Source organism: Mchenga conophoros, linkage group LG1 (genome assembly GCF_057382185.1).
Source record: "Mchenga conophoros isolate Kocher_MC1m ecotype Shallow Benthic linkage group LG1, M_conophoros_male_GT1.1, whole genome shotgun sequence".
In the NCBI taxonomy this organism is placed as follows: domain Eukaryota; kingdom Metazoa; phylum Chordata; class Actinopteri; order Cichliformes; family Cichlidae; genus Mchenga; species Mchenga conophoros.
In genome coordinates, this window is record NC_140526.1 from 37211558 (window position 1) to 37233761 (window position 22204).

General features: G+C 45.7%; 1 protein-coding gene across 1 annotated transcript in view; it reads right to left on the reverse strand.

Annotated features, from left to right (window-relative positions):
• Positions 1 to 845: 845 nt before the first annotated feature.
• The window catches only part of iqgap1 (IQ motif containing GTPase activating protein 1), a 42151-nt gene continuing 20792 nt past the window's right edge, over positions 846 to 22204 (reverse strand). Inside the window, exons 5-37 of the mRNA XM_085276960.1 lie at positions 21221 to 21297; positions 20212 to 20279; positions 19503 to 19616; positions 18824 to 19002; positions 18436 to 18523; positions 18191 to 18348; positions 18026 to 18110; positions 17791 to 17954; positions 16835 to 16995; positions 16605 to 16729; positions 15453 to 15616; positions 12102 to 12192; positions 11862 to 12029; positions 11065 to 11207; positions 10811 to 10981; positions 10631 to 10714; positions 10479 to 10550; positions 10123 to 10192; positions 9680 to 10044; positions 9275 to 9438; positions 8968 to 9192; positions 8674 to 8814; positions 8507 to 8591; positions 7345 to 7577; positions 7100 to 7232; positions 6850 to 6952; positions 4731 to 4866; positions 4550 to 4637; positions 3967 to 4176; positions 3722 to 3888; positions 2645 to 2767; positions 2425 to 2533; positions 846 to 2331 (exon numbers count right to left, since the gene is read on the reverse strand). Of these exons, the coding sequence (XP_085133086.1) occupies positions 2218 to 2331; positions 2425 to 2533; positions 2645 to 2767; positions 3722 to 3888; positions 3967 to 4176; positions 4550 to 4637; positions 4731 to 4866; positions 6850 to 6952; positions 7100 to 7232; positions 7345 to 7577; positions 8507 to 8591; positions 8674 to 8814; positions 8968 to 9192; positions 9275 to 9438; positions 9680 to 10044; positions 10123 to 10192; positions 10479 to 10550; positions 10631 to 10714; positions 10811 to 10981; positions 11065 to 11207; positions 11862 to 12029; positions 12102 to 12192; positions 15453 to 15616; positions 16605 to 16729; positions 16835 to 16995; positions 17791 to 17954; positions 18026 to 18110; positions 18191 to 18348; positions 18436 to 18523; positions 18824 to 19002; positions 19503 to 19616; positions 20212 to 20279; positions 21221 to 21297 (4578 nt within the window). The 3' untranslated portion in view covers positions 846 to 2217. The remainder of the gene's footprint in view (positions 2332 to 2424; positions 2534 to 2644; positions 2768 to 3721; positions 3889 to 3966; positions 4177 to 4549; positions 4638 to 4730; positions 4867 to 6849; positions 6953 to 7099; positions 7233 to 7344; positions 7578 to 8506; positions 8592 to 8673; positions 8815 to 8967; positions 9193 to 9274; positions 9439 to 9679; positions 10045 to 10122; positions 10193 to 10478; positions 10551 to 10630; positions 10715 to 10810; positions 10982 to 11064; positions 11208 to 11861; positions 12030 to 12101; positions 12193 to 15452; positions 15617 to 16604; positions 16730 to 16834; positions 16996 to 17790; positions 17955 to 18025; positions 18111 to 18190; positions 18349 to 18435; positions 18524 to 18823; positions 19003 to 19502; positions 19617 to 20211; positions 20280 to 21220; positions 21298 to 22204) is intronic.

Genomic DNA, 22204 nt, shown 5'->3' on the forward strand with positions numbered 1-22204 from the left:
ACGCCACGCTGTTGTAATAGATGCAGTATGTGAGCTCCAAATCCTGCCTTTACCTTTCAGCACTCGTGTGGAAACACTAATGTAGTGCAGAGAAGCAGAAGGTCCCTCTCCTCTTTATCCCAGAGGATGCAGCATCCTTGTATTCCAAAACAAATTTCACATTTTCTATTTGTCTGGCCACAGAACAGTTTTCCACTTTTCCTCGGTCCATGTTAAGACAGCAGTGTTTCCGGTTCACGTATGGCTTTGTCTGCGCATCGCAGGGCTTGAACCTGCATCAATAGACGACACCGTGATGTCTGGAAGTGTCCCTGACAGAATCACATCGGTTTTTACTGAAGTGCCGCCTGAGGGCTCAGAAATCCTTGCACAGAGAATTCTTCAGCTTCCTAGAATATGTAGATATTATTACATAGCACAGATGATGAGATCATCAAAGTCTTTGCAATTCTACAGTGAGGAAGAGCGATCTGCAGTGCTGAACCTCTGCCTCTCCAAGATGCTCCTTTTATACTCAGTCTGTTACTTTTCCAGGGCTTTGTTGAGGCATGTCGCTGCTGCCGTAGTCAGAATGGACTGAACGTTTTCTGAAAGTGTTACATTTTCTGTTTAATGTTTTCTTTTTAATTGTCAATCAAATCTAGATTTGAAAATCACCATTTTATTAACATTTTGCGCAACATCCAAACTTTATGGGAAGCGGGTTGTAATTTCACTACACATTCCTTCTGGTTGTGTGTGTAGTGGAGGTGGGTTTACAGGTGGTTTTAACATAAAATGGAAATGCTCATTTGGGAAAACGCCTTCTCTTCCTGCACGAAAACTGTAAGATTAGGAAAAAGGCAGCGCATTGGTAGAGCTTTATTCTGAAACTGGAACAAGCACATTTCATCAAATGAAGAACAAATAATGAAGCGAGCACAAGGTGGCCACCTCCGATCAAAGTGAGTCTGCGTGAGAAGCAAAATCGATTTCACCAAGTCTGCACAGATTTTCAGCCTGGCTGAAACAATCGCTTCAAGGACCACTCAAACGCCACGACGTGACAGCGCAGAGTGACATCTAGTGGGCCCACAAGGTGCTGTAACACTGCACGCACACTGGAGCTCGTTGGGTGATGGTGCAACCATCAGCTCCAGCAGACTGAAAACATATAAAATATAAATAATGGCGACCAGGTATTTTCAACGCTAGAAGCATTCTCAGTATTTAACATCTGCTCAGCTTACAAGTCCAAATCCCATCTTGTTTTACAATTCATCAGGCATCATGTTGTGCTTACCCATTTTATAACGTAACAAATCGTTCTACAAGATAAAAAGAAAAATAATGATTTCCAGTAAGTTATCTGAGAAAGCCAGCAAAGCGGCACGTCTGCCCAGTTTCGTGTGATTCCACGTTTCGCTTGCTTCTCTTGCGGGAGCCAGAAGCACAAATGCACGGCAGGTCAGTTCTGAGAAGCAGCAGGGCTGCAGTCACGGCCAGCTCAGTCCACTCAAAACCACTGACCCGTCTGTAGACAGGAAAGGCCTCAGAGCCAGATCAGCACCAGTGCAGCCTGGACTTCAGAGGTAACATCACACTCCTGCAGCTCAGTGTTAGAATTGGACATTTTGGTGACTGATGTCACAGTAAAGCCAGGAGAAGATGATCAGAGAGAGAGACGGCTGCAGCGCTTTCACCATAAACACACGATCAAAGATAAGGAGCCCATCGTTTTCTTTTCTCTCAGTTTTTCCTGGACAAAGTGCCGTGTACTACAACCCTGCTGAAAAGTGCGCATGCACATCGATGATGTTCATCGGGCTTTTCTCAGTCAGGTGAGCGGATGAACTAACAGCTGAAAAAGACGTAAAACTCTCTTTACATAAAAAAAAATACACTTTTTTCTTTTTAGATCTAAGCCCATGCACAACATATTCAGAGTATTTAGAGCAAAAACAGAAATTACAAATCTTAAACCTCTGACCGAGCCTCAATGAGAGATGAGGCACTAGGAAAAAACTTGGGTAATGGAGGTTTTGCATTAAGAATAAAGGATACTACATATCCATGTAATAAAACATAATGCATAAACTTGTATAGGCACAGTGGAGACGTGCTGGAGGAAATGTGTAGGTAAGACAGCATGGTTCTGGTCAGGGCTTTAAAGCAACCCTCAGAGGGGGGGTTGTGGTTTCAGTGTCTCTAGCCCTTTTTTCTCCTCTTTTTTTTCTTCTATTTCCCATAAAATTTCTTGTTGAGCAGGAAAATGAGCAGGTTGACGTTAATGGTGGCCCGGTCGAAGAGCTTCATCACTGCCACGCCTTCATACTGCAGCTGGAGCAGATCCTGTGAAACAAAAACCCAAAGAGCTCAAACAAAATACGTCGCTGGTCAAGCTACTACGAGAAGAGCCAACGAAGCTGAGAAAGGCAACGCTACCTGATATTCTAACTGTAACGTCTCCAAGTGGACGCCCATGAACTTGGCCTTCACGTCAAACACTCCGACCGTCTCCGATGGGGAAATCTCAAAAATGGCATTCTTGAACCTGCGATGAGAAAAGAGCAGAAGACGGCTGTTTAAAGCAGAGGAACGGCAGACTTCTAACCTTGGGCTGTTCATGAAGCTAACTGTATACGTGATCAGCTGCACAACTCACTGGTTGGGCTGCAGGTCCTCTATGGAGATCAGCACGCCCTTTTCGTGCAGGCGGGCGGCTGTGTATTTCTGAGAAACCTGTTTGCTCTTCTTAGCCTTGTTGTCGCCTGGTTTCTTTGACAACCTGAGAAGAAAGACACACAAGTGTACAATAAAAGCAGCTCTCAGCACAGACTTCAAGGCTCACTATTGTATTCTAGGCTGTGACATGCAGACTTTAAAAACACTGAAGCCAATGCTGCACGGTCACCATGCAGCAGACGACGCATCGCAAGTCGCCAACGTGCATTTAAATGGAGGAAAAGAACAAAGATTTATGCTGTATGTAACAACAGCAATTTCATCACATTCACAGAGTTCAAACAGCCAAAAGACGAACAAAAAGACAGCTTCGTGATTTAAATTTGACCGAGCAGCCCACGCCTGTGTTTCTGTTATGGGCGGATACGAGCCTCAAACATCAGCTTGTGCTAACGAACGCTCACACTGAGCTGAGGATGAGAACAAGCCCGAAGGTTGCCCATCAGGTCAAGTGCATGTTCAGTTTCTGTTTCTTTGTCCCCCCCAGGTCTGCCGAGGGAAGACATGTGGCACAATCAAGAGGTCTTTCTGCCACACCAACAGTGAGAGAAGATGCCGGGCAGGCCAAGAACATCTTTGATCCCCCAGGAAAAGATTATGAAGCTCAACCTGCCTCGAACCTTCAGAGGCAACGATGGTCCATTAAAAAAATCTGGCAGCTATAAAACACTCAGTGATTAGAGATTAAAACCCAAAAACAAGGAGTCCAAGGACCAGTGTGAGAGACTGGCTCCTATTTTTGGTTTTGACACAAATCAGACGTGAGCTGTAAGCTCGTCTGCGGAGGGAAAGGATACAGGATGTGACATTTTCAGGTCACGTCTGAAGCCCATTTACGCTGCACGTTTGAGTGCGGTATGTTTCAGATGTGGTACTGAGGTTTGCACTGACAAACGCACAACTTTACCAACATGTAGGTGACAAACTTCGCCGTATCCCCAGCAGCAGTGCAGCTCATGACAGCAGTAACAACCAGCAGACAGTGGAGGTCACTCACTTGCCCTTGCTGGCCAGGTTGTCCATGCAGGTCTTGATGTACTGATTGTAGGAGTCGATCTGCACGTTGTAAAAGTTGCTCTTTGAATTCAGGGCGGCGTTGGTCTGCTGAAGCTTCACCAGCTCGGCTTTCCTCCGCTGCCGATACCGTCTCTGATTCCTGATGTCCTGCAGACATTGAAACGACAACCCGTGAGGCAGCCTCTCTCTTATTTGTCCATTGAAGGGACGAGCAGTTTATTTTACCTTGGCGATGTCATTGATGAGGTCCTGATAGCGGTTCTCTGGGTGGACCTTCCCCAGCTCTGCCAGCCTCTGCAGGTTACTCTTGATCTTGTCCTTCTTGCCCTGCAGCGTCAGGCTGTCGTCCACCACCGGTTTGACCTGCTTCATCTTCTCAGGCGTGTTGGCATCTCTGATTGCTCTCCTCTGCATGGCCCGCTGGTACTCTGCCTCCTGCACATTATGTTCAGAGTCTTAAAACTGTCATTAACAGAAGTGGCAGCAGTAATACTGTTACACTAGTAGTTGTAGTGAGTTTTTAATTTCCCATAAACTTCACTCCTTTTGATTGAAAGAGGATGTTACCAAATATGTGGCTATTGCAGTTTTGTGTTAGTAATTCACCAACTACAGGACAAAGAGTCATGTGTAAAAGTCAGTTCCTGTTTTGGGTCGTAAGGCAGCTCAGTAGTTTTCCGCTCAGATACAACATGCTGAGTAGACATGTCTCAGGACCATCTGCTGAGATGTTGACTTGGTTACAGTCATCACCCATCCAGATTACTGAGACCTGGTGCAGAAACACACAACGTCATGCACTCCCCACCTGCTCTGGGCTGGCTGTTGAGTCCAGGATCTCGGTCAGAGTCTCCCCAGGCTGGAACCGGATCACATCCACAATGAGCCTCTTGGTGCTGGAGAGAGAAACACAAAGACAGAGATGTGAGAAGTCAAAGAGATCCGACAAACAGCAAGCTGCTGACTTGGACTCTGCGGTCTGAACTCACTTTAGCAGGAGCGTCTTTGCGTCCATCTCAGCGTTGGCCTCACCGGGGACATCGAATTTATTCGTGAGAGTGAGCGACACTTCGGTTTTGCCCATCAGCTCTTTGTTGGGGTCGTCAGCGGGGAGAGGATTTTCACCTGAGTGCAACAGAAAACAAGGCATCGTAAACTACTGACGAGTTCCTGACCCGTGACCTGCAGAGTGGAGGCAGGGTTTAGACAGCCACCGTTTCAGACAGACCTGTTGTTTTCACACAAACGTTCCCTGCCAGCATATTTTAGGCCAGAGGAAGTCCAAAAGCCAGGATATGAAAACCAAAATGAAAACCACAGAACATTGGAGGAAAATGTTCTGTGGTTACGTTTTACGGTGCAGCCACGCTCAGCAACACATTTGAAGTCATTTAGGGATCGATTCCACTCTACCAACATTTAAGGTCCTGTAAACTGAAACATTTAGTTGGCCTTGAAAGCTTGACCCAGACAGACGCTTCCTCTTAGTCACAAATATGTTTCACAGGGTTTTGCAACCCAGGGGTTTCTTATAGATTTGAAATGATTTGGAAGTTTTCAGCCGTTTCTTGGATGTTTTATATTTCTACAAATGTCTTTAAATTTCTTTCCATGAAGCACTCTCTAAACCTAAGTGCTACAACCTTATAGCTAACCTCACATACTCGTTCTTGTGATTGCACCCTCCCTGTGATCGTCCTTTGAAGATCAATCAGCCTGTCTGCTTTGCCACCCAGAGTGTGAATGCACCCCTCACACTAACACACTATAGCTAGTTAATGTGAGCATATGCAATTCATGTTAAATAATAAAAACATACCATTGGTGTACCTATTGTACAGAGGCATGTGGTGTGTTTGGCATCAAGCTTACAGCCCACGATAAGAATGAGCAAACATTAATGAACCTTAGTCTGTAAAAACAAGTTTTTTTGTTGTTCATTTAAATATTTGCTATTCACCAGTTATATACATTATATTATGTTATATTATATTATATATATATTAGGGGTGCAACGATACACAAAATTCACGGTTCGGTTCGATACTTTGGTGTCACGGTTCGATATTTTTTTGATACAAAAAAAATGTTCATGCCTTTTTAATTTGTCATTTATTAAAATTATAAATATATATTTTAACTCAAACGTACAGTTTTTAAATTTAATGTTGCTGAAACAACAAAGGGATAAAATAATAAATCTGATCGAGAAATCACTCATCTTTGGAAAAGAGAGTTTATTACAGAGAAATGGCTCTTTCCAATATAAAAGCTATACTATACGCTTCTTCTGGGCTATATTCTCAGCAGCATATTAAACATATCAGGTCCCCATAAGGAGAATCCTGTGCTAACAGCTGTCTAAATGACTCGGGTAAAGTTTGAAGCATGCTTGTTGTTTTTGTCTTTGCACTAGGATGATGTCGGCGTAAATGTGCAGTCATATTCGTTGTGTTCCCACTAGTGCTTTCAGGTTAATCTCGTTGAAATGACGTTAACGCCATAACACGGCAAATCTCCGTTAACGAGCTACCGCGGATCGCCCCGTGCGTGGGGCTGGACGGCGTCAACACGTTAACGAGCTAACTGCGCTAACGCAGTAGTTCCCACCCATGTAATTGAGCATTGCATGGCACATCCAACATACTGTTTTACTTTTGTCCATGACGCGCTTACCTTCAGGGTCATACGTCACATGAAAACCAAAATAGTTCCAAACGCCAGATCTGAATGAGGGTGGGGCAGGTTCAATTTGCCATGTTGCAAGGAGAGCTTAACTTCTGTCTCGCTAGCTTGCGCTGCGCTCAGTGGATCTGCACTCGAGAGTGCAGCCTAGGCGGAGTAGTCGAATGCAGATCCACTGAGCGCTCAACACAGACAGCATCGTCAGAAGAAAAGTTGATCAAATAAATTAAAAATGTTGTATTGTTCGATACATATGCGTACCGAACCGAAAGCACTGTATCGAACGGTTCAATATCGATACGAGTATAGTTGCACCCCTAATATACATATATAGCAGTTTGCCACTTCCAGTGGTTTTGTTCATTTTGTTTTGTCTTATTACTGTTAATTCCTAAATATTACAAAAAAAACGACAAAGCTCACCAATGAGGGACTCCACAGTGGGAACCTCGCCTAGGTCCTCAAGCAGCTCATGGATGGGGTCATTGTGCTCTGGGGCGATGGCATCCTGATGGTCCAGCAGCAGCTAAGGATACAAGTTCAAGTACAAGTACCCGATCAGTGTTCGTACTGTACAGGCAAAACTTTTCAAGACCACCTTAAAGCGAGCGCTTTGGCACCTCAGTCTCAGTCAGTGAGAGATAAATGGATGAATGAGGTGAGTCAAACTCACTGTGTGAGTGTTAATAATCTCTCCGATGGAGATGTAGATGACAGGTTTGGTGACTGTGACCAAGTCTGAGTATTGATCCACGTTGAACTTGTCTTCGAGCGATGGGACGTCGCACGCTGCCAGAAAGAAGCGCCTGTGACAGAAGACAGGAGGAGAATGTCACGGGGAACAGAAACGGTAACAAAGTAACAGTTTTGGTTGTTATTTAGCTGTTCTACGTGCACACATTCATAATCGTATCAGACCTGAACTTCTGGTAGGAGGTGCTAAGGTATTCGTTGATGGGATTGAGGTGGGCGTTATCTCCCAGGAACATCTTGTTGGACGCAGCGTGCTGCAGCATCTTGGCCACAGAGCCCAGGTTCCGTCGCTGCTCGGTGGTCAGCTGACCACCAGCAGACATCTCGATGATGTCAAAGGCATCGGGAGCCACGATGGCCGGGTTCATGTAGCGGTAATACAAAAGGTTGCCCACAATCTGAAAGTTTCAAAGTAAACTTAATGATCACCACCAGAAAAATCAGCAGCATTTCAAAGCTTTGTCTCTATTATGAAGAAAACTATTAGACAAAGAAAGTTTGGGATCTAAAACCTCAGACTGGAAAACACTAACTGAGCAACAACAGGTATCAACAGGTATGACTTCATCGGATTTAATGTTAATTATATAGAAAGGAGGCCTTAACCCAAGACTGTATATGCTGTTATGGTTGGAACCCCTCTACTTTAGGATCATTAGTCATGAGGGTAATGAACAGACTCCCAGGATAAGTGCTAGTGTGTCATGCAGAAGAGCGCTTAAAAGTGTAAGGAACAAGTGGAGCAGTAAGAGAAGGAGAGCCAGAAGAGTGGCATGGCTCACCTTTGCGTCAGCAGTCGGCCGTAACATGGAAAGGAAGGATGGAGCTGGTTGGTGAGGCGGGGAGAGAAGAGCAACAGCAGAGTACGGAGGGGGAAAAAAGGAAAGAGTGTGAAACAAACAGTGAAAGTAGAGCGAAGCAAATGATTGATGAAGAAGGCTGGAGAAGAGAGGCTTATGAAAGATCCAGGTCAAAGGTCAGAGTGTGAAAGAGTGAGCTGTATGCAGAGTGCTTTCTGTGTAGCATGGTTGAACATGTAATGCTCTTAGGGCCACACATCTCTGTGTCAGTAGCACTGTCAGTTTTACACAGGCACAGTCGGCACAGGCACAGACATGCCGATGTTCTTGAACACGACTAAAGTAGTCTGCATGATTCACACTTCAAAATAACACCTGCTGGGTGTTAGCATAGTGCTAACATGCTTCGTCCTGTGTGAAACACAACATTTAAGCTGCTCCTCCCACCGTGTGAGATAACCTTCTCCTGATTGGCTGCCCCTCATGGATAAACAAGAGCATTAAGCTTGCAAATGACTGATGCAAACCTTGAGCAGCTCATCCTCCGTAGCATCTGGGAACTTCTCATGCAGAGTGTCCTTCAGCACTTTGGAGATGAACCGCATCCCGTATCTGAAATAAAACACACAGATGCTGTGACACAAGCCAGAGGTGGGCACTGAAGAAGAAAAAAGCGATGTTGGGAGCAACGTACGGAATCTTTTCCACAGAGACGATTATGGCAGACAGGAATTTGTCAGTGATTGTCTTCATGTTCTTGATGGAGGCTTCCAGTCTGGTCCTCACCTCCTCGTGGCTCATGGCCTGCTCCGGAGTGACGTCATAAGGCAGCTTACTGTAAACAACAGTATGAGGGAGGATACATAGAATAAGGTTAATGTACCTATATGTGCAAGTTAGTGTTCTTTAAAATCTTGTTATTGTGCCGCTCCAGGTGGTGTCTCTGAGTTTTCGGAGAACAAGATGCTGGAGGACACCTCCACCTCACCTGGCCTCTCCAGTCTGAGACTCCATCTGGTTCACCCAGCCCTTGTAGATGTCCACTGGGTCGGTCTTGATGTTTAGCGTTTTGTCATCCATGATCTCCTTGACAACTGGCGCCAGGATCTGCCGCAGTGCATTCTGCCCCCGTGCACCTCTGTGGAAGCTCACTACCATCTTGATTACGGTAGGATTTCCAGTGACAATCTCCTTCATCTGGTCCACTTTTGACCTGCACACAGTTGTTGATGACAAGTCTTTTATTGAATTTAAGACATTTCTTTGTGAATTAGAAAGGTCATCGGGCTTCTCACTTGATCTCCTCCTGCAGGGCGGTCTTGAAGAGCTTGAGTAGCAGGTACTCCTCTCTCTGGTTTGATGCATAGTTATACAGAGTGAAGATTACAGAGTCCATGAACTTGGTGGATTTATTCTGTGGCATCTGGAAGATCAGCTTGGCGAGATACGTGGGGTTGGTCTGAAAGGACGCAGAAAATTTAACAACCTTACAGTATGTATCCACGGTAACACGCTGTGAGGATACTGTGATGCTCAGTGCTTTGTATCTTTACAGGAAAAATGTCAGATCTGTTTACATTACTCTCATTCATCTAAAGAAGCGACTCTGAGAAGTCAAACTGGTGGAAACTTCTCCTCCCTCTGTGCATCAGTGTCCTGTAGCAAAGACAACAAAGTGCAGCGATGTCCTGGGTTCTTACCTGTAACAGGTAGAAGAGGTACTGGTAGGCTTCCAGTTTAAGCCGCTTTTCCTTGCTTAGAGCCTTCAGGCCTCCCTTCTGCTTGGTCATCATCATCATGTCCGACAGCTGGCCCTTGTTCTTCTTGGTCAGCTTTTTACTGTGGGACACCACCTCCTGCAACGTGATCTTGTTCTTCACCAGCAGGCCGATCTTGATGTCCATCAGGTTCAGGTCGTTCTCCAGCTGCTGGTTGGAACGGATGTTGGTGACCACCTCCTCACGGAGCCGCATCAGTTCCAACTCCTCCTGGAAGTCCTGGTCGCTGTGGTCCAGCAGGTGGACGAACTTCCTCACCACCCCCATCGGAGGATTGTCAGCGCTGACTGGAGACAAATAAGGAACATGTCAGGTGGCCCCCCTAAATCGTGAAAAGTTGGTTTGACAGCCCAGGTCCTGCTTACTCAAAGTCTTGTAGTCGTCCCTGGCCTTGTTGGCTCTGATGAAAGCCTGAATCTTCACCACATCATTGATCTGTAAGTGACAACCGCTTGATCAAAGGTGCTCATTACAAACAGCTCCAAAGGGACCCGCAGAGGGTCACATGTGTCAAAGTGCTAAATGAGCCACCGCCTGGAACGCCACAGGAGCCAGAGGAAATGTCAGAGGAGATTTATATCCCGGTAAAAAAGCTTTCATTAAATAACAAGTAATTTGTTTACGTCAATGTAAATTGTGGCAGAGGATGAACAATGACTTCTCTCGAGCGTCCCGCGGCAGCTCATTTGAAACGACAGAGGCTGAAACAAATAATACTAACGTGATCTTCAAAGTACTTCAGACGATCCTTATACTTCTTACGAGCTTGATGCATCCGAACCATGGACTGGATCTGAGAGAGATAAAAGGAATGTGTTAGTTTCACACGTATTTAATCACACGCAGACGAATGGAGCCGCACACTAAGCTTACCTTGACGGCCTCAGCAGTGTGGTCTTTCAGGTACTCCTTACGGTCTTTGAACGCCTTCCTCTGTTTGCAGCCTTTCCAGTGAGCCTGAGAACGAGTGAGACCAAAAATGATGACTTCTTCCATCAGGCTCATCTTTCCATCTACACACAAACGTGATGGCAGTAAACATGGCTATATCACCTGTATACAGGTAACAGCAGGGTCTTGGGATTTCAGGAACTCCATCCTCTCCTTTTGGCCTTTTCGGACCAGATAGCCACGGCAGCGGGCTTGTAACTTGGTTATTAGAGTTTCATTGGCCAGCCACAGCTGCTCTCGATTGTAGGCCGTGGTTACCCCAGAGACCACGCCCTGACAGGCAGAAGAAAATAAAGAGTTAAAAGGTGTGTTAAACAGCCGGGAACCCGCAGAGCTTCCCTGGGAGAGACGCCGACCTGGATGTCCTCCTTGTTGAGCTGAGTGTTGTTCTGAATGAAGTTCTCTGGCTCCACCCAGGTGCCCTCCTTGGTTTGCAGGTTGTAGTAGTAGTTGTGTCCTCCCTTGACCCAGTGTTTCACCCACTCACTGCCATTATCACCTAGACACAGGATGGACGGAAGCAAGATAAAAGCAAGTTTCCTCTCGTAGTTGTGCTGTGAAGTGTAGTAATGTGCTAGCACTTTATTTATTAGCCCTAACACATTTCTTATGGCAGCCTGAGCCTTCAACTGTATGCATTTTACATGAAGGCCAACAGGTTTGTGTTTTTTGCGAGCATAAAGCAGACACTAAAGTCACTTCTTTTGGTTTTTGTGTTTCCTTGCAAAAATTCAATTGCCTGACTGGAACAAACCATTTCTACATGGTTCTGACACAGACAGAAAGAGTCGTGAGTTCATGAAAAGCCACACGAAATGCTCGTGCAGAAAGCTGCAGGTCCTCTAACAGTCACTTGAGCCCGAAGTCGATGTTCCCCTTTTAATAGATATTTAATAGATATTAAGGGCACTGATAAAGTAATACCCACCTCCCCATCAGTAATTCTATCACTATATTTGTGTCTTAGAAATAATCAGCAGGTAAGTCTGTGCACCTGTGCAGCTGATGGCTTTGTACTCCACCCTCCTAACGCTAAGACCTCACTATGCACATCGCGGTGTCTCCATCGTTTATATACAGTCTGTGTTACTTATTTCAAGTGTTGCGAGTTTCATCAAAACGCCACATCACTAATCCGTCTCAGGCTCCTCACCTTCCTTCTTTTTCTCCTGTTTGATCTTGGCCAGGTCGTCCTGATAGGTCTGCGCACACTCGGACGTGACGCCATACAGTCCTGCTCCAGGACCACGCAGAGCGGCCAACGTCTGAGCTGCATCTCCGCTGTCCACCGCCTCGTTAACAGCCTGGATGGCCTGAGAGACTGCAGATAGATAGGCTTTAGTTCTCTCTAGACTACTGAAGACAAGTGTGGCATAAATGTACGTATTCTTACACTGCAAAGCCTCTTTTGTGTCCTGGTTGGCTTTCAGAATGGCATCCTGGATCTCATCCAGCCACAGCACAGCAGAAGGATCCTGTGTCTCCTGGATGAACACATGAAAATATGTTTTGAGACAAACACAGCAAATCCAATCATAAACACGCCACTTTGAGCTCCCGTCACCTCTCTCTGAGCTGCTCACAACATAAGGATGAAGAGTGCTAACAGCAGGAAGTGCATGCTTGGATCTGAGATGATGACCATATTAGGGACATCCCCGATCTATGACATGACAAAGAGCCAAGAATACAAAAAAAGCCTGAGCTTTTGGCTCACAGGGATTTATTCTACATATTATTACAGATGAAGCTCCCATCCCGCTGCCTCAGATCTTCATCTTCTCTTTCTCTCTCTGTTCCCTCTGCTCGTCTGATCACAATGGGAGGGAGGGCCTTTAGCTGCTCTGCCCCTCGACTTTGGAATTCCCTACCCCCGGACCTCAGAAATATTAGTTCATTCTCTCTTTTTAAGTCCACCCTTAAAACTCATCTGTTTAAAATTGCCTATTCTTAAATTTCTGTATGTTTTAACTTTTATCTTCTATTTTTATCATTGTGTATATTTCCAGTCTTTATCTGTTGTACAGTGTCCTTGGGTGCTTTGAAAGGCGCTATTTAAATAAAATGTATTATTATTATTATTATTATTATTATTATTATTATATGCTGACCTGATTATATGAAATATTCTAATCCAGCATACATGACAAAAAATAAAGTACACTACGGCCCCTTTGTAGGTTTTGCTCAACCAGAAAAGAATTGCCTTCATATATCAGCATGTTGAGAGTTAAATGAGACACAAAAATGGTTAAATATTGCATTTAAAAGATACATTTTCAAAAAAACAGATTATTTTCACAACAGCTGAACAGCAGATTTTGTAGAGATGCTTTGTTAATCCCAGAAAGCCGCTGTCATTTATCTGTGATATTTTTATCTTATGTAACTCCTGCCGTGCATATTTTTACTTTATGGAACATTTGCATAGTGCAATCATTCACAGCTGTAGCCCAGCATGCCATTTGTTCACCATACAAACCACTCCAAGACCTCGACTTCTACAATGTTATGAGATGCAGTGGCAAACAGCAGCATCCAGATGGCGCTCTCTGCCTCTGTATAAAGAGTGCAGGAGCTGGCTGCTGCTTGTTCCCGCTGCTTTTCAGAGCCTGGTGAGAGCAGGCAGCTCATTTGGCAACAACACCCCCACCTCCTTGGTGCGCCCCGCCTCTTCACATTTAGTGCCACGCATTAACAGGAGGTGTGAAAGAAGAGGGCGGATAAAATCTGGTCCCGCATCTTGTGCAGCACGCACATGTGTGGAGTCGAACCAGCCCCGTCGTTATAGTAAATAAAGTCGTAGCTGGGATGGTGCCGATGACTGTTTGTGTGTTTGCATTTTGGCGCTGTAACTGGTGATTGCAGGCGATGAGTCACTGCAGTTAGCAGGAGGTGCTAGACAGGGTGTGGTGGCAGAGTGGGCAGCGGGTGGAGGAGGAGGACTTGGGTGAAAGCTTTATGAAGTTTGTCACACAATACAAGCCCACTGTGGAAAGGGAGGAAGTGAAAGCTGGGGGGTGGTGGGGGGGAGGCCATAATTCATCCATCTAGACTTTTCTTCTATACTTAGAAAACATGAATCTCTCTCGTGAGAAACACACACATGCAGAACTACAGTACAGTCTGCACACTGTAAACACTGCAGCTACAATCACATGAAGAGGATGAGGAGAGAATATTTAGCTTGTTAGTCAGTGGAGTCTGGGCAGGACTTCCTGCTGTTTATCTAGGCACAGCCCTCTGCCCACAACAGACGCCAGCTTCTGCCCAAATATCTTCTCACTAACTGTTCTGCAGAGTTAAAGGAGCGACACTAAGAAGCTAGTCGCAAACTCAACATCCAGCAAAAAACAAAGCAAGCCCTGACCTCACGTTACTTGGAAACAGCCACCTTACATTCCCACTATTCCCTGCCCCTTGGAGACATCAGCGGCGGGGAAATACCTCATTGACTTCGACCCTTTGAAACCCAACAGGAAGCTTTAACCGCTTCCTGTCTTCAGCTCGTTACTTCAATCAGCCGCACTCGCCCGCTGACACGACGAGCAGCTGTAATGCAGCGGTCAACTTTCTGCCCTTTTATGGAAGCAAACGACTGAGACTGGCTTGTTATTTCCTATGCCTGTGAAATCAGCAGGAAAATAGCTGGCTGCTTTTCCCATCCAGGTTTTTTTCTCTGGTGACTGTACTCAAAGTGAGTTCCCATATGATGTTTTTACAGATTTTAGATGAACCTGATGATGTTGACTTTGAAAACAATGTGGGCAGTGACTTGATAAGAACATTTCCCTTATCAGTGTTTATGCTGGAGCAAAAACAGACTACTTTCTAAAAGCAATGCACCGAGTCCACGCTCGAGAAATCTGGAGGGGACCTTTGGTCAGTGCGGACTTCCTTTGTGCACGGCAGTAAAGCTCTAACCAGCTCCTGCAGCTGAGCTTCAGCTTCAACAGGAAAACAGCACAAGTGTTCTGTGACATCATATGCAAACTGACTGCCTCACCACAAGCGCGCCCAAACACACAAGAACCTCCACAGACTCATCATCCATCCAGTAACGATAACACAGGCAAATGAGTCAAAGAGAGCACGGGTGCCTCTCCATCAATGATCAACCAAAGAGGAGCAACAGAAACGACGTGTCAGGCCTCAGGAAAGAGTGAGAGCAAGGAGACAAGCGCACACGTCCCACACAGACGTGTGACAGGAAGTAAGGGGGGATGGTACACATGACATCAGCGTCCACTCGAATCAAGCACCGCTCCGAGGACAGAGTCACATGAACGACACCTGGTGAGCTTCTTGTGCACCCCCCCCCCACACACACACACTAAATCATGCAATATTTGCAACAGCTGTGTTTTAGTGACACAGTACGATGTGTGAACAATCAAACACTCCTCGCATAGCCCAGGATCATTAGTCGACCCAAGAGTAGCAAGTCCATCCCATCTGAATAAGACTCAACATTGCACTAAGTTCATATAAACAAGTCAGTAAGTTGATTAAAGTCTTCTACATGCGTCGCATGTCACGTCAAAGAAAACCAAAACCAAGCTGTAACTGTCTAAGCTGCAGTTAAAACTGTAGCCTGTTTGCATAATGTTCACAGGAATACACACAAAAAGCAAATAGAGGCTGAGTGACGCAGTAATTGCCATCCACAGCCCATGCTTAGCAGATGCAGCCGAACACGTTATTCAGTTTTGCGCAGCAGAAATCAGGAACATGAGGTCCTTACATGAGCCTTCTCCCTGCGGGCCTCCAGCAGTTTGTCATGGTAGTGCTGAGCAATCGACGGGTCCACGTCTGTGAGCTTGGCTGACGGGCTCTGCAGCATGGACAGCGTCTTCGTAGGATCTCCCTCATCCAGGGCTTCATTGATCAACCCAATGGCAGCAATTCCTACAAATGCAGAAGCAGACACACACAGAAAGTGTTGGGCTGTCTGTAAACGTGTGATTCTGATAGGACGACAACGGAAAAGCACCTTTTTGTTAAATACTGCCACATCTTGAATGATAATTCAAGATGTGGCAGTATTTAACAAAAAGGTGCACTATAACTAAACTAAAGCTAAGGAATATAACTAATAAAGGTGCTGAAATGTTCTTAAACTTGAACATATCATACAACAAATAAGAAAACATTTTATGGATCAGAGCTTAGATCATTCTGTTCTATTCATGGGTATGTTTGTGTTTTACCCAGAAACTCTGTTCATTTGTTTGTGGACTGGTGTCTCGAGTCCATAGCCATCTATTTTTTTATAACTACGGGGAGGGAGCAGAAGTGATGACACGGGGTGAGAGACGCGAGCGCCAAGTTTCCAGCTCGCTCTACCTGACCTGGCTCTATATGTTGTATTGTTACCATGGATGGGAAATTGGAACAAAGCTTTTCATGTTTATGTAGCATTTATGTAGCTGCAGCATTTTAACCAGCGAGTTTATGGGGCGTGGCTGCGTTTGTTAGACTGCCATTTGAGGAAGTACAATAATTGGCAGTTCAGTGGAGCCATCCACGGTGATGTTGGTTTAAAAACTTTATATCAAAGTGTCAAACCGATGATCTAGCAGCGCCACGCGTTTATGTTTGCTGCACGAGCACGTCTGAGACCGTGGCACTAAATCACACTTTTAATTAGGAAGACTGTCATCAATGACAGAAACTCCTTAAAACAGAAGGATGTTCAGCATTTTTTGGATGGCATCAGGAACATCATCTCAAACTTTGCTGAAATATCGTGGCTCCATGGTGTGGTGGTTTGATCCTGGGAGGACACACGAGATCAGCAAACACACCGATCTACCAGGTGAGACACCTGTGAACAAGCGAGCAGCCACAAGTTTCTGACAAAGACGTGAATGGATGCGATCGTGTGGCCTCTTACGTTCATGCTCCTCCTGCACAGCCAGGTTGACCTGGTCGATGCAGGCCTGAATGTCGTTCCAGGTCAGATAGTCGGACCCTTCCTCTCTGGCTGCTGCTTTGAGACGCATCAGTTCATCCATGTATCTGAGGAGCACAGGGGTAAAGAGTTTGCACGTCTGCTTTTGTTCACGCAGAAACACTCAAGACTTGACAAAGGACGTGTTGATGACGCCAGGCGTAGGCGCTCACCTCTGAGCGTACTCATCCTCAACATTGCTGAGTCCAGTTACGGTGCTGGACAGTTGTTTCCAGAGAGCCCCTCGGTCTCCGACGTCCAGCGCCTCGTTCATTAGCACCACCGATGACAGCATCTCCACGGCAACGAGCAGCTCGGGGTGGGTAAGGTTACCCTGCGGGACAGAAACATAAAGCGCTTCATATGTAAAACTACCATTATTGCTACTAAAATAATCAACTACACTGTTTACTCGGTCATGAAGGAGGTCGTAAGATACACACCGCTTCCAGTCCAGTATATAATAAATATACACCAAGCATGGCTCCATGCTCGGGTAGGAAATGGGAATTCAAACATGGAGCATGGAAAACAGGACCAAAGTATTCCATGTGGAAATAAAGAAAATCTTTCTTAGTTACAGAAACTGGTACGGTGAGTTTGATACGACAACACTGCACCTGCACATTTTATGCTTGCTAACCAGGCTTGCTAGCATTAGCTAATAGGTTAGTGGTTGACGCTCTCACACAATGAGGTCACGATTGGCGCCAAAGGAGACACGGCAACGACAAGTTCACAACCCAATGGCTGCCATCACGGTGAGCACATGCTGTGCTACAAAAGACGGATTCTGATGTCTGTCGTGGAAAACACACGAAAAAACTTTTTGGGGGAAAAAAAAAAAGTATATTCTCACATAGATGAGAACTTGGGTTAGGAGTACTTCCTACCTCGGTCTGTGCAGACTTTAGTGTCCTTTCTGTTTTGTGTACGTCTCAGTGAAAAATAAAATAAACTGTGCTATCATCAGAGCAGGCTGGATCCCAATAGAGCACCTGTTGTGATATAAACTGGAAGACTGTCAGCTGCTGCTGTAATTGGCATTAAAGCCACACGAACACGTTTCTCTGCTGAGAACTGTGTCAGTGAGCGTTCACATTATTCACTGAGCTTTGGGTCCGGGTACCTCTTGGCTCTGCTGCTGCAGGCTGGCTAGCTCTCTCTGGTAGAGGTCTGCAGCGCTCGGGTAGACCTCAGGCAGCTGTGCGTCAGGGTTCATGAGCTCCTCCACCGTCTTTTCTGGCACACCTTCTCTGATTGCATTATTGATCCGTTCCACTGCTTTCAGCACTGCACAGAGACAGGAACCGAGTTACAAACGCATAGATAACTTTTTTATAACACAGTTGTTACAGTCGTACTCTTTAGGTAGCTCTCTGCTATCCCGTTGGCCACGTCCACGCCGCTCTGCAGCTCGTCCTTAGTCAGGGCTTCTCCTGGAGACGTCTAAGAAGGAGAAACCAGGTTAATGTGGAAAGAGGGACGCAGGCTTGCTACAGTGGTGGCTGTTAGACTGTTGACCCCACCTGCTCTTTGTTCTCTCGGTCACCCTGCAGCTGTTTCAGGTACCAGGCTTTGTTCTGGGGCTGCAGGTTCTGAATGCCCATAGCCTTCAGCGCCTCATACAACTTATCCTCATCTCCACTCAGCAAGGCCTGTTCAGCTTCACTCAAAGCATTGTTCACTGTTGGAGAGAGGTCGGCATTTCCACGAGTGCACCACAGAATCCAGTAAATACCACAGAGTGTGTGTGTGTGCTGATGTAGCTTACCGTTGACCTTATTGACATTGCCTTGGATTTCTGCCTGGGTAAGAAGCTCATCGTAGATGTCCCTCTCTGCCTCGGCGTTCTCCATTTGCTGTGAGAGCAGAGCAGCACGTTACACGTTTGCACTGCATGATACTAGAATAAGATGTTTGTGCGCTTAAAGGGATGTTTGGGCCATGCATTCAAAGTGCATCAGTATGGCAGTGCTTCGTTTTAGCCATTCTCAGCACATCGCAGACTAATGCCAACATTTTCTTCCATCTTCAGGCTGAACCTTCAATTATTTTCTAATCAAAAAGCAGACGCGACTGCTATGAGCTCCCTTCATCTTTAATTATAAAATAATGTGCCTCAGGCTGCTATGAAAGCAGTGGACGGTAAATCCAGTTACCCGCTTGCGTGAGTTGGCCACCTTCTTCCCTTTGGCCTGGTACAACGTGTCGTGGTACTGCTGAGCACAGCTGGGATCCAGTTTGACCAGCATGGCGTTGGGGTTTTGCATAGCGGCCAGCGTGCCCTCTGGTACGCCCTGGTCAATGGCCTCATTTATGGCAATCACAGCAGCGTGCACTGAGGAGGAGAAGCAGTCACACCGTTTACTTTGTTAGTTTTTGTGGAAAAACTTTGAAACGTGGGATTGTAACATCGCTGCCTTACCAGGCTGTTAAAATTGTGTCCTTTAAGCCACAGCTGACTAAATGAAATCACTTTTCAACTGGTGTTATATACGACACAGTAAAGACGTCACTCATCAACAGATCTTTATCGATCACGTCTCCATTTAAGAAATCATTTATTGGAAGAATTCGCAAACGTGACGTGTTTGTTTCTGATTGTCTGTGGCTGTAGAGATGCCATCTGACGCAGTGATGTCAGGTTGGCTTTGGACTGGACTGAAGTAAACAAAGGCAGGCCGACGGTTTCTTACTTAATCAACAATCAAACGTCCTAAATTCCTGAGTTGGAATAATCCTGAGACGGATGGGAAGAAATGCATCCGTTTCATTAAAGCATTTATTAGAAGCTCTGAGAGCCCGCCCCCTCCCAGCGACACCCGAGCCCCTGCTTACATGCCGCTTCATCCACTGAGAGCTCATTGGCCAGGATCCCACCAATCTTGCTGAAGGCGGGCATCTGGATTCCATACTTTTCCAGCTCGCTCTTCATGTTGTTGATCTCCTCCTCTGGGAGAGAGAAGACAGAGCAGATGGAACAGATCCACGGATCGCAGCGGAGAGGGAAAAAGAGAGAAAGGAGTAGGGTTGGGGGGGCAGAGACAGACTGTTCCTGGCTCATGTGTGATAATCTGATTTTGGAGACTGGCTCAGGGACAGCGAGCTGAGCTGGGCTGACAGGAAACCCTCTGACAGTTACTAATGACTTTCACATTTCCAGGAGCTCCTCCGCTCTTTACTCACAGCGCTGCCAGTGCTGCTCTCAGGCTGACGGCAGTTTCACCATGATTTACATATTACTGTATGTTGTTACAGTGGTGGAGGCTCATAGCAATGACATGACATTTAGCATCACGTGATGAGGTCAGGGGAAGTGTACAAGTATTCCCTGCATAGCGGCTCCAAGCTTTTGTTTACAAGTGGAAGCCAATCAGAAGAAACCCAGCAGCGTGATGTTTAACCATAACAATACAGAATGAGCACCACAGGTTACCTGTAAGCGGCACGCTAACTTTGGCAGTGGTCTGGATTTAAGACGACATAAGGACGTTAATAAGAAGCAAACGAGGAAAACAGATGCGCACGTTCAGGCTCGCACTCTTACCAGTGAAATCGACTTTTCCATACAGGTCCTGGATCTGAGGTGCCAGACCCAACTTGAACAAGTACAGACTGCAACACAGGGGAGAAAAGAAGTGAGTATAAACATGAGTGAAGATGTGCAGAAGAAGAGATGAGCGTCACCACAGGAACGCATATAAACACCAGCGCTTGGCTGACACCTCCAACAACTCCAGGATTTTACTACTCGTTTTATTTTTGGTTACGCAATCGACAAATAGTGAACAGCCAATATGTATGAAATATATGAAAAGTACTGTATGTGCCTTTGCTAAAGGCTGGAAATACTACTTTTAATTATCACTGTGAAGAGGTTCAAACCAAGGAGACGTGATTATTCAGCATGTGCCTATAAATGATCTCAGCTGACCTGGGGCTAAAAGGATATTTAGACTGAACAACAGCGATGTGTAAAAGTGAACTCTGAAGGTTACAGGTAGGAAAGTTAGTTTTGCTGTGAAGTAGAGCAGCAGCACAAGAGGATGAAGAAGAAGGATTTGGGATGGCAGTTTTCAGAGGCACCATGTCTTAATCTGAGAAGATGTTTCAGAGCCGCCTTAACACACCGACCACCACAGTAACCGTGAAGGTTTACAAGCTGCTGTACAGCTGCTCACAGCACCAGTTGGACAAACCACACACTTCAGTGTTTACAGTAGAGCACATTTCTGTGGCAGTGCATGTGTGCGTTTTCTTTAGGAGGGTAATTACAGAGCTCAGAGCAATGACAACATCTGCTCTGCTGGCTTTGAAGGCATCAACATCCTTTACACCTGAGCGTGCAATCAAAACAAATGAGCACATACTCTGTGCCGCTGGATACCTCAGTGTCACAGACCCATTGTTGGAGCCTTTTTCAAAAGTCACGCCATATGCTGAGCGCTCCAGGCTTTAATGCTTTTAAAAAAAGAGCCTCAGCAGCAGTCTGAACTGCAGGGCAGCTAAAGCTGGGTCCTTACTGTCAAATCAAACTCAAAGGACGAGACACAAACCTGAGTGCATGTATGCAGTAGATGCAGCGTGGCATGTTCTTCCGGTCATATATGTCTGTGGTCTCAGGGTAGAAGATCTGAAACACAGAGACAACGGCTTCATCATGTCGCAGCATGTGTGCAGGAGTGACTCAGTATATTAGCTCAATGGTGGGATTACTCAATGCAGCTCTTCTATTCACACGCCCTGGCGCTGCCTCTGTGGCACAACTGGAATGAAACATTTAACACAGCTACCAGCGGGTCATTTTCATGTCTGATAGTCGATTTTATTCACGTCCAACTAAATGACCCGCTGCCAGTTTGCTCATGTGGAAATTTCTCACAAAGGAGCCTCGTTACTACAACAGGCCAGTGTTTCCTCATTTTAGGCTGAGTGCTCCTTTACTGTCCTGAATGGACAGTTTACAAACCTGCCAACTTCTCCAAAGCACTCCGAGCGTCCGAGGAGTTCAGACCACAGTATCAAAGTCAACGTCCACTGAAGGGAAAGCTTGTTTGAAGCAATCAGTCACTCTGAAAAACGCTGCTGTCATCAAAAATGGGAATCAACCTAAAACTCATTCTTTTCATATAAAAGCTACATTTAGTGATTCATTTTAAACATTTGACACGAGGGTAAAGCACCGTTCTGTCACGATGCACAGGGACGGCAGTGCTCTTTAAACTGAGTATTGGTGAGCTGCACTTCAGCGCTGCTCTGAGGATCCTTCTCTGTCGTCTGGCAGCCGTGGCCATCGAGCTCTTTTTCCATCCGATTGTTCATTCGTTTGGTTTGAATTATCAGGAAAAAAAACCCACACCCACTCAGGTCAGACAAACAGCTCAATGCCTGAGGAAATTTAAATTACAGAGTTTCTGACATCCCACTCAAATGCAAGAACAAAGTAAAAATAAAGAACTGCTTTTTTGTGGGGTTGGCATCTTATTTGTAATCTGATATTACCTGTAGCTGCTATCATGACCTTGGTTGATAAAAAAAAG